This window comes from Schistocerca cancellata, chromosome 4 (assembly GCF_023864275.1).
Source record: "Schistocerca cancellata isolate TAMUIC-IGC-003103 chromosome 4, iqSchCanc2.1, whole genome shotgun sequence".
Taxonomy (NCBI): Eukaryota; Metazoa; Arthropoda; class Insecta; order Orthoptera; family Acrididae; genus Schistocerca; species Schistocerca cancellata.
In genome coordinates this window covers 209,941,045-209,953,775 of record NC_064629.1, presented here as the reverse complement: position 1 = coordinate 209,953,775, position 12,731 = coordinate 209,941,045, and the positions used below count along the sequence as shown (strand labels likewise).

The 12,731-nt window shown below is 35.1% G+C and overlaps 1 protein-coding gene across 1 annotated transcript in view; it reads right to left on the bottom strand.

The window, feature by feature from the left end:
* Nucleotides 1–2,258: 2,258 nt before the first annotated feature.
* Nucleotides 2,259–12,731, bottom strand: part of LOC126184027 (antifreeze protein Maxi-like) — a 59,336-nt gene continuing 48,863 nt past the window's right edge. The window contains exon 3 of the mRNA XM_049926384.1: nt 2,259–2,393. Coding sequence (XP_049782341.1) covers nt 2,259–2,393 — 135 coding nt within the window. The remainder of the gene's footprint in view (nt 2,394–12,731) is intronic.

Here is a 12,731-nt window from a genome sequence, read left to right as displayed (position 1 = left end):
CTTTTTCAATCAATTAATTTTTAAATAAATACAAATATTTCCATCGAATTTTAAATTTGGTCATCTTTTGATTTAATTATTTCATCTTTTATTTTAATTCTTTCATGTCATACTTAAATACCCTCATCTTTAATTTTAAGTCTACCATCTTTTAATTTTAATTTTCTCATTGTTTAGTTTAATTACTGTTTGTAGTTTTTCCATAGAAAAATATTTGTGGTTGATTTGATCTTTGTTAAATGTTTCCATGTATATAGAAAAATTTTACATATAAAATATTTTACCAATTTTATATCTATATTTTATTATTAATTTTATATATACAAAATTTTATTTCATTTTTCATTAATGTTGATTTGAAACTTGGTTATGCTAATAAGGAAATAGTGCTAATACCAAACAATGAAAATAAATAAATTAGTTCAGGTAATTAATAAAAAATTAAAAAATGGGGTTTATGGCTTTTGCACTTGATAAACTTTCAACAAAATTAAACAAAAATCAATTAAAAAATATTTTCTCCATTTTTGTTTAAATTAGTAATTAGAAAAGGTGTTTATCCATGTGATTATACGGATTCTTCGAAAATATTTTGTGGTAACACAATTATCAACAAAAGAAAAATTTTACAGTAAATCAAATGATTGTAATATAACAGATGAAGATTATGAACATGCAAAATTAGTGTGGGAAATATTCGATATAAAATATCTTGGTGAATGACTTGATTTGTATCTTAAAACTGATGTACTATTGTGAAGTGATGTTAATGAAAATTTTAGGAAAACAAGCATACAAACATATAATCTATATCCTTCTCGGTATTTTACAGCACCAGGTTACCTTGGGATACAATGTTACAAATTACTGAACTACAACTTCAATTATTATATAATTGTGATATGCTTTTAATGGTTGAAAAATCAATAAGAAGAGGTATTTCACAATGTTGTAAAAGATATGTAAAATCAAATATTTAATATTTAAAAGATTTTAATAATAAAGAAATATATAATTATATAACATATCAAGATGCAGATAACTTAAATGGTTATTCTACAAAATAGTATTTTCCATATGTTTGATTCCAATAGAAGGAAACACATAATCTTAATTGTACAAAAATTTAAAAATTTCAAACAATTGTGAAAATGGTTATATATTTGAAGTAGATTTAGAATATCTGAAAAAATTACATGAGTTACATAAAGTTTTTCCATTAACTGCTGAATCAAAACTTGTTCCACGTACAAATGAAAATAAATTACTAGCTACTTTAGATAAAAAAGTAATTATATAGTTCATCATAGAAGTAAGTTTAAAAGATTACAAATGTTGTTTGTTTATTAATAGGGAACAGAAAAATTAAATTAATTAAAATTGAAAAACATGAAATATATACAATTTCAGTAAACAATAAAGCATTGTCCTTATGATAATAATAGAAATGTATTGGAAAATAAAATAGATACATTGGCATATGGTCATTATAAGACATTAAAAATATCCAATGAATACACATTAAAAGATACATTAAATATATTTTCTATTTTTGGAATATGATTGAGTAATACAGGAAATTCCATATTTTCAAATTTTTTACCAAGTTCAAGATGAAAATTATTATATTTTATTATTTTTTTAGAATGTTGATCTACAGGAAATAAAGCTGATTTCATAGACCTAAAAAATATTTATCATAATCTTATTTACATTAACACAGGCTACTTTGTTTCTTATTACTATAGGTACATCAATGTAAGATAATCTTTTTAATTGAATATATTTTTTAATTACTAGTTCAAACAAATTATTCTATATAATGACCAAGTTGATCTATTTGCTTGAAAATAAGATATTTTCTCTAAAATATCTCATCTACCTTGTTGAAATTTTTTACTAAAACCTTTTTTTGTCATATTAGAATAGTTTCGTGTTTGTTGTCCAAATTCTTTAATGTTTTCATTTATTTCATTTATTTGTAGTTTATTTTCACAACATAAATTAAGATTTATCTTAAAACGAAGAAGTACTTTCAAATAGTTTTTAACAATTTTAATTTTTTATGTTTTTACTGCAGTTAAGAACTAATTAGGAACAAGTATATCATTACTTTTTTCAAAATTTATAGTTTGTAGTCCATTTTCAAGTGGTTTTCCATACTAAATAATCATTAATTGTGTTTATGTCTCTTGGTTTCAGTTTTATATATATATTTGTAGAAAATGGAAATTTTTTTATGGGTCTACCTTCTTTAGTTAGAAAAATCTCAACAATATTATAATAGCTCGCTTGTCCAAATTATTATCACTTACATCATATGTATGATTTTTAACAATTTTTGTATGATTTTCACTTACTTCAGGTGTATAATTTTTAACAATATTTGGTAACTGCAAAAATTATAACTTACTTCAGGTGTATAATTTCTAACATTGTTTGTAAGATTTTCACTTTCTTCTGGTATATATCTTTACCAATATGTTTAAATATTTCAAAAATTAACAGTTACATCAGATGTATTATTTCTAAGAATATTTGTATGATTTTTACCTACTTCAGGTGTATAATTTGTAACAATATTTGGTAACTTTTTCCAAAAATTATCACTTACTTCAGGTGTATAATTTTTAAAATTATTAGTATGATTTTCACTTATTTCAGGTATATAAATTTTAACAATATTTGAATATTTTTTACTTACTTCAGTTATATAATTTTTAGCAATATTTTTAGAAATAATGCTTACTTTGGTGTATAATTTTTAAGAAACTTTTTTAATTATTCACTTACTTTAGTTGTATAATTATTAACAATATTTGTTTGATTTTCACTCACTTCAGGTATATAAATTTAACAATATTTGTATATTTTTTTACTTACTTCAGTTATATAATTGTTAACAATATTTTTATGAATTTCGCTTACAGCAGGTGTATAATTTTTAACAATATTTTTAAATATCTCACTTACTTCATTTGTATAATTTTTAACAATATTTGTATGATTTTCACTTACTTCACATCTATAATTTCTAGTAATAACTGCACTATTACAAATAATAAATCTAATTAAATCAAATTTACATAAATTTGAATTTCCTCATAAATTTAATATTCTATAAAATTCACAAAGCATAGCAACTTTTCATTGTTATAGTTGATAAGCAAAGTATGTTTCCATTGTGTTCTTTCATTTATTAACACAAAAATTGATTAGATTTGCGAAAAATATTTTTTAACAAAATGATAATTATTTATTAAATGGTTAAGGATTATTATTCAATAGACAATTCATCAAAAACAGAATTAGTTTATAATTTACTTTTACGATCAATTTGTTTTTAAACAAAAATTTTTAAAAGAATCAATTTACTATTTAGTTTAACAATCAATTAGTTTACTACTTAGTTTAACAGTCTATTATGTTACGTTTTAGTTTAACAATCAGTAAGTTTTAAAAACTTCTTTAATTAATAAAAAAGAATTATTATTTAATAAATTATGAATCATAAAGTTAAAGCTTTCTTATTCTTAATATATTCTAAAGTTCACTTCATACATTTATTATTATGTTTGTCTTTAGGTGAAGGATTTATATCAAAACAATATAAATTTTTCATTTCTGGAGAATGTCTACATTTCTTTGTAGATGCACTAGTTTCTTTAGTTACTACTTGTTCATTATTCATTGTACATGTAGATTTTTCTTCATTATTTATTGTTAATAATATTTTTGAATGTTCTTTATTTGGATTTCATTGTAAATGTTCCTTAAAATAATATTAAGCAACACTTCTTCATCATACAGAAGGATTTCGATTTTTATTGTAATTTTTTACATGATATTTATTTATACATGGTCTGCATATAGTTCTATAACGTTCGTTTGTATATTTCTGCAAAGTAAAATTATTAATTGATATCTCTGTATTAAAATATTTAGAAAATTTCGGTTTCACAAAACACTCTTGTTGAACTTGCTCATTTATATGTAAAAAATTTATTAGATTTGTGAAAAAGTAAATCTACTAATTTCTTAAAATTTAATGTAATCATCATATAGGATTCAACCATTGTTCAGTTAATGTGATTATAGATATTGGTGTAATGTTGGTCCTTTATTTTTAATAATAATTCTACAAAGTCTACAATTTTCTTTTTACTTTAACCATTTATCAATACAGTCCTTATGAAAAACATGATTGCAGCATGTTTTAACAAATTGATATTATTTTATTGCTTAAACTAATAAGTCAATCAGTATCTTCAGATTCCTCAATTAGTACATAAGTTTCTTTTAGTTTAGTTTGCATTTCGTTTAGGTTCTCCATTTGTAAGAAACAATTTTTGTTAGATTTATAAAAAATAAAAGAATAATTTTCAATAAATCATTTAGCTGTAGGTTCAAAATTACAATTTTTAAAAAAATGTTAAATACAAGCTACAGATTTATTTTTGTAAAAGTAATAAAATTTTTCCATTATAAATGTAAACTACTTCAATCAAGAAAGCTGGCCACAGTGGCACTGCAGTCTGGAACCGCGAGACTGCTATGGTCGCAGGTTCGAATCCTGCCTCGGGCATGGTGTGTGTGATGTCCTTACGTTAGTTAGGTTTAAGTAGTTGTACATTCTAGGAGACTTATGACCTGAGATGTTGAGTCCCATAGTGCTCAGAGCCATTTGAACCATTTGAATCAATCAAGAAACTTAACAGTATAACTATTTATAAAGAAATTAGAAAAGTAAATGAGCTAAAAGTAAATGCTTTATATAATATTATGAACAGTGAATATTTAAATACTAGATATGGAGAACAACTTTGTCTAGAACTCAATAATAATTTTGAAGCTCTTGTACCAAATATATTTTCTAAATTAATTGATGATTTTGATTCTGAAATAATTAAAAAAGGACAAATGAAACTGAAATATAAAGGAATGAACGAACTCGAAAATAGAAATAATGAATTTCACAATCTACAATTTTTAAAATAATGTCCTTTTGTTTTAACTATTCCTTTTTACTATCTTACAATCATGTTGTAAATTTTTATAATTTTCTTTCTTAATTAATACATTTTAACTACATTACTTATGTTCGCAGTGTAAAATTTTTAAAAATAACTTACTTTTTTTTAGCTAATACATGTTAATGTGTTAGAATTGTGTTATAAATCAAATAAATGCAGTTATAGTATTTAGTTGTTTTATTGCAAAATAGGTATTTAGTTAATGTTATAAAATCTGTTTAGTTAATTAAATATACTGAATTTTTAAAAATTAGTTGTTTTATTTATAAAATACTGAATTTATTTTAAGTTTGTCTTAGTGTCCTAGAACCAGCAAAATATATCTGCTCATGTAATATAAATGTTGTTATTTCCATTCTGTATAAAGGATTTATTCTGTAATATCATGATAACGCTTACTGTTCACACAAATGCATCTATAAATGAACTGATTTCATTTTTCGACAGACACAAACCTTTTCACACATTTCTTTCTCTTTTGAATAAAAATAGGAGAACTGCAATGAGACTGTGCTCTGTTATAGTTTTCATATGTATGTGTTGACATTTCTGTGAAGAGTTGCTGTCTAACAATTATATCTAAATGATATCTAAGTGTGCATTCTGCCCAGTTTAAGGTATGAATAATTTCAATATTACTCACTTTCATTTTTTGAAGATGTTTGCCTTTAATCAACAACTGTGTACAGTACATGCAATATCCAATTAACCTCCTACTGGAGAATGGTCAGTTATAAGTGTGAGAGGGGTGTTGTTTCCCAGAGGTGTGAATGTGTCAAGGACATATTTTGTTTTGTACTTTATGTCGCGTAGGTTGGCTAGATGTAACTTTCCCTCTCACCCCAATTTTTCAGCTCATTGTACTGTGAATGGTTCCATCAGTCAGGGTAACTACTGACTAGGGAATAAATTTGATTGTCAGTTACACACTACATTCTACGAAGCATATCATCAGAATAATTTTTTTAAACGCAAGCAGGAGGTGATGAAAATCATTGAAGCCATGTGCTTAGTCTCTTTCGTTCCACAATACTTAAATAAGCAAATTACTACGTTTTAGGTTTGCAAATTAAAGTCAGTCTGGTATTAATACAATTGAAATTGCAGAGACAGCATAAACACATGAAACTTCCTAGCAGATTAAAACTGTGTGCCAGACCGAGACTGGAACTCGAGCGAGGACCTTTGCCTTTCGCAGGCAAGGGCTCTTCACTTTCCCGCAAGAGGCAAAGGTCCCGAGTTCGAGTCTCGGTCTGGCACACAGTTTTAATCTGCCAAGAAGTTCCATATCAGTGCACAATCCGCTGCAGAGTGAAAATCTCATTCTAGCATGAACACATGTTTATATACACTCAAAAGCCAAAGAAACTGGCATACCTGCCTTATATCATGTAGGATCCACGCGAGCATGCAGAAGTGCTGCAACACGACATTGCATGATCTCGAATAATGTGTGAAGTAGTGCTGGAGGGAACTGACACCATGAATCCTGCAGGGCAGTTCATAGATCCGTAAGGTACGAGGGGTTACAGATCTCTTCCGAACAGCATGTTGCAAGGCATCCCAGATATGCTCAATAATGTTCATGTCTGGGGAGTCTGGTGGCTAGAGGAATTGTGTAAACTTATATGAGTGTTCCTCGAGCCACTATGTAGCAATTTTGAAAGTGTGGGTTGTCAGATTGTCCTGCTGTAATTGCCAAGTCTGTCTGAAGGCACAATGGACATGAATGGATGCAGCTGTAGTGGTTTGGTGCCACGAGGTGCCGTATTAAAACTCGTCTGAGCTTTCCAAGTGATGTATTGTTTTTTTGTTACAGTGCTCTCATTCCTCTTGATCTGTGTCACAGGGCCCCGCAATGCTGTGGAAGCACCCCAGTGGCCTGTGTAATGCAATGCTGTGTCAAGCCTGCCTCGTATGCCAGCAGAGTTGCAGTGTGATCAGGATGTTAGGTGTTGGCTCAGTGATCTGTATCAATGCCAACTCAGCGCTTCTCGGTGTGAGCTGCAGGCAGCCAGCTGTGTCCTTCTCGCCAGCGTGGTTAAGAACGCGGTGACAATGAGCACTTGTGACCCGTCGTCCGAATCTGTGGCCCTCGCCTCAGGATGTCTCCGGCGTGTGTCAGGAGCCAAGATGACTGCCTGCATCATCAAGCCAAAGAGTGGCCTACCGCTGGCTGGCTGCGGACCCTGCATCAGCCTCAGGGGGTAGAACCAACGACCTGCCCCGGATTGGAAAGTTGGCACTCGATCTGCTGCCATGTGTAGTCAATGGTGTGACATGCCCCTCCATCCAGGAGAGCTGCCACACTTCAATGAATCTTGTTAGAAAACAGCACCTATTTGTACCTGGCTGTGTGCCTCTGTTTTGCCAAGAGCGCCACTTCGCGCCACGCATACATAACACGCTAAGTTGGCCAGTGGCCCCTTCTGCCTGTGACTTGTGCCATGCAAACTGCTGTGCGTGCCTTCTCCGGCAGTTCTACGCCCCTGTGGCCACTATTTGCCTTCGCAACTACTAGTATGAGTAACCCACTGCAATCCGGCCAACACCTGGCTGTAATTTGTGCTCCAAATATTGCACAAAACTAACTTTCCCTATCCTAAACTGTGGTGCCGCTACACAGGTGATCAGACAAGATGCTTACATATGTGTCACCTGTCAGAGTCGTATCTAGATGTATCAGGGTTCCCATATCACACCAACTGCACATGTCGCACACCATTACGGAGCCTCCACCAGCTTGAACGGTCCCCTGCTGACATGCAGGGTCAATGGATTCTTGAGGTTGTCTCCATACCCGTACGTATCCATCCGCTCGATACCATTTGAAACGAGAATCGTTCGACCAGGCAACATGTTTCCAGTCATCTGCAGGCCAATTTCTTGACGGGGCCAGGCGAGACATAAAGCTTTGTGTCGTGCAGTCATCAAGGGTACACAAGGGGCGTTCGGCTCCAAAAGCCCATATCGATGATGTTTTGTTGAATGGTTCACACGCTGACACTTGTTGATGGCCCAACACTGAAATCTGCAGCAAATTGCGGAAGGGTTGCACTTCTGTCACTTTGAACAATTCTGTTCAGTCGTCGTTGGCCCCGATCTTGCAGGATCTTTTTCCGGCCACAGCGATGTCGGAGATGTGATGTGTTACTGGATTCCTGATATTCACGGTACACTCGTGAAATGGTCGTACGGCACAATCCCCACTTCATCACTACCTCGGAGATGCTGTGTCCCATCGCTCGTGCACTTACTATAAGACCACGTTCAAACTCACATCTTGATAAGCTGCCATCGTAGCAGCAGTAACCGATCTAACAACTGCGCCAGACACTTGTCATATATAGGCGTTGCCGACAGCTGCGCCGTATTCTGCCTGTTTACATATATCTGTATTTGAATACGAAGCCTATACCAGTTTCTTTGCCACTTTGTTGTATATTTGTAATATAGTGATAGCAATGGCACAGGTGATTTCTTTCTCCTTTTTTCATTTCTGCACTTGTCTGTAGACCTCGCATGTGTACTGGGTACAGCTTAAGACGACTTCAGCGAGCTGTGTACACCCCAGATCACTGGACGCTCCAACACGGGGACCTCATATCCCGTCTGCGCTTATCAGTTGGGGAAAAGCACCAGACTGCAGGTACGGGAGAGACCAGAATCGCCTATGGTGTCACTCTCTTCCTGGAGATATGACGCAGGTTGGGTGTCTCAGGTGTATGTTTTACCGCTCTGAATGTCTAGAAAGCGTTTGTTTCAAGGGAGGAAGATTCTTGACGAGCACAGGCAGTTCATCGCACCATTCTTAAGAGAAACTTTCTAGGAGAGACGTACATCTTCGGAACTTTCTATGTGCAGTCTCTGGAAATAATGATCACATTGTACAGCCGTCACTTCGCCGCGTAGGTCAGCATTTTTACTTATTTCTGTCTTCTCACAATGGAAAACGGCGCACCAGAGGCACAAAAAAGTAAGACGCATGGACTGGCTGGACCATCGTGGTGCAGAATTTTTTAGACATATGTTTCTGGAAGTGGAACATCACTACACTTGATTGAGATAGCCACATTTTCTTTGCTGTGGTGGGAGTATAGTACCATCAGCTTCATTTTTTCAGTAGGTGGATGCCAAAGGTAACTTTTCTGATTGACAACTACTACTTGAGGTGCAAGAAACTTTTGTAGACCAGACGCACTCAGCGTTTCTTTCGACATTTCAGATTCTACTCTCAGTTGGGACACTTCAGTCAGGAAGCTTCAGATGGAGACTTCGCACAGCAGACTACTTCTTCAGACCTCGACTAAGGATGATGCAGCTGCTGCGTCCAAAAGGCGTACTTAGCGAGCCATTGACACCACATGCAGCCAACACATTCACACTTCAACGATGGTGAGATTGGTGTGCAACACTGGCTGTACAGGTCGCAATGGATTTAGTGACACACCATAATTTCACGATTAGGTTCAACTCGAACGTTGGGGTAGGCACATTTGCATAATACATTCACTTCTATTTCGAGCATGATAAGCAATCACTCTTGTCGAGTCACGGATTTTATTCAATCATTTTTAATATGTTAGGAAGCTGATTAAACGTTATATACTTTCGTCTTCTAACCGTGTCACCAACAGCTCGTTCCAGTTTTGTTGCTTCGTTTTCTTATTGACGTTCGTCCCTTCAAGAGTAGGTTTACACTGAATTACTTGACAACGTTCCAAAAAATCGTTGATTGTTAATAAACTTGGGGATTTATTTTATCTTTGAATTTCGTTTCACAATTAGTAATTCCGTTCCATAATTAGTGAAAATTAATGTTACCCCCACCCAATGATCCGCTGCTGGGCCATAACTTAGCGTTTATGAATTCTGTTGCACACAGTTTAATTAGCAGTGTTTCATTGGGTAAAGATCTAGGTAGGCGACTAGCAGGCGTCTTTAATCTCTCTTTAACAAAGCCGAGGTTTCGCAGCCTTTTTGGACTGAGGGCATGTAATGTTGTTGACAGTCAAAATTCGTGCTATAAGTGCTGTTTGGAATATGAGGATGTATACGATAGATATTCGGTGACCAATCTGCGCGTCTTTACAGGCCGGTGACTGAGCATAGGAACCCATTATTTACATCATTTTATTCATAATTGAGACAAATGTAAGTAGTAGGGCAAGGATAGCATCAGTGCACATTGCGGGTTGCCTACCTCAGGGGCATGTATACATTCAGGAACAGGTCCTTAACATATTGTTCAACTAAGAGGATTATGACCCCTTGCGATAATCCATGCCTAACCTACTGTTTGTTTGTGTCATTTTCCATGTCTCCCCCACCCCTCTGCCCTCTCACTCTCCTTCCCCCTCCCCTCTCTGGAAAACATGGAAGCACTTCTAATATAAAATGAATTGATTCATTAATTAAATTTATAGAAAAAATTGGAGGGAAATACCTCAGTTGTGCCACTTTCAGTATTCACAAGTTGCTTCGGGTTATTTGAATACTACCCCCTACCACTCTATCAATTTGACTGAGTAATTAATTAAATCCATACCTTCACATTTCCTTGAGCCCACTTCTGAAAATATTGATTTGTGAAAATCGATTGCAGTCTATGGAATATTGTTTTAAAAATTATGGCATTGTGTGGAACAATTTATGAGATTCAAGGCAGAGTATGGAATGTACTTTATTTAAAGAATCTGTCAGGAAATCTAATGCACTGTGTGGAATATTTAAAGAATTTCGGCAATTTTTTCATTCCGATTGGATAAGGAAACACGTAATTACACTGTCACAGACTGCTTCAACATATCACAAAAAAGCCGGCCGCGGTGGTCTCGCGGTTCTAGGCGCGCAGTCCGGAACCGTGCGACTGCTACGATCGCAGGTTCGAATCCTGCCTCGGGCATGGATGTGTGTGATGTCCTTAGGTTAGTTAGGTTTAAGTAGTTCTAAGTTCTAGGGGACTGATGACCACAGCTGTTAAGTCCCATAGTGTTCAGAGCCATTTGAACCATATCACAAAAACTTTGTCATATCGTACAACCTGCGCAAGCTACCCAGAGTGAGGGCACATCGGAGAAACTTCGAAATGTCAATGGCCTCGCTGCACTGCTGTCGGCTTGTCCACAGCCCTGTGGAGTACTGCGCTAATCCACAAAAGAAAAGCACACAACCTGTCAGTATACTATGTCATTTCAAGTGGTCTGTATTCATGAAGCAGCATGTTGGATACCAGCAGACACGAGAGACGCCTTCCGTCAAAAGCAAATACACTATGTGATCAGAAGTATCCGTACACCTGGCTGAAAATGACTTACAAGTTAGTGCCGCCCTCCATCAGTAATGCTGGAATTAAATATGTTGTTGGCTCAGCCTTAACCTTAATAACAGCTTCAACTCTCGCAGGCATACGTTCAATTAGGTGTTGGAAGGTTTCTTGCGGAATGGCAGCCCATTCTTCACAGAGTGCTGCACTGAGGAGAGGTATCAATGTCGGCAGATGACGTTCACCGGACATTCGCCATACCCACACCCTGCCATCGGATCGCCACATTCCGTACCGTGATTCATCACTCCACACAATGTTTTTCCATTGTCCAATCGTTCAACGTTTACGCTCCGTACACCAAGAGAGGCGTCGTTTGGCATTTACCGGCGTGATGTGTGGCTTATGAGCAGCCGCTCGACCATGAAATCCAAGTTTTCTCACCTTCCGCCTAACTGTCATAGTACTTGCAGTGTATTCTGGTGCAGTTTGGAATTCCTGTGTGATTGATGTCTACCTATTACACATTACGATCCTCTTCAACTGTCGGAGGTCTCTGTCAGTCAACAGACGAGGTCGATCTGCACACTTTTGTGCTGCACGTGTCCCTTCACGTTTCCACTTCACTATCACATTGGAAACAGTGGACGTAAGGATGTTTGGAAGTGTGGAAATCTCGCGTACAGACGTATGACAAGTGACACCCCGTCACCTGACCACGTTCGAAGTCCGTGAGTTCCGCGGAGCTCCCCATTCTGCTCTCTCACGATGTCTAATGACTACTGAGGTTGCTGAAGAACCTGGCAGTAGGTGACACGACAATGCACCTAATATGAAAAACGTATGTTTTTGGGGGAGTCCGGATGCTTTTGATCACATGGTGTACTTGACTGGGAAGTTATTAAATAATTAATTTCTGGTCACATGATCGTGACGCACGAGATACAAGGCGGACGCAGAAGCTATTCTCTCTCTCTCTCTCTCTCTCTCTCTCTCTCTCTCTCTCTCTCTCTCTCTCACACACACACACACACACACACACACACACACACAAATTGACAATGTCACAAAACTAGTAGCAGTATAACTTGAAATACAATTTAAAAAGGATCAGAACTAAATGTTGTATGCAAAGAGAGAGGGAGAGAGCTGTAGTTTGCTTTGCAGATGACATAGGAACTAGCATGGGATATTTAAACAATGACACTGTTCCATTCTGATACGGACTCTAAACTGTCCAAGCAGTTAGGACGCACTTTCTTTGTGGTACACTTGACGTTGAATATGAACTGCTTCAGGAGTTATTAAATCTGGTGCGGAATATCATATCTTGCAATTGTCACAAATGTTGCTTAAGAAGATGTACTACAGGTAATATTAATTAAATCGTTAATATGGGCGTTTAAACAACTTGCTTCACACACACACAGTTT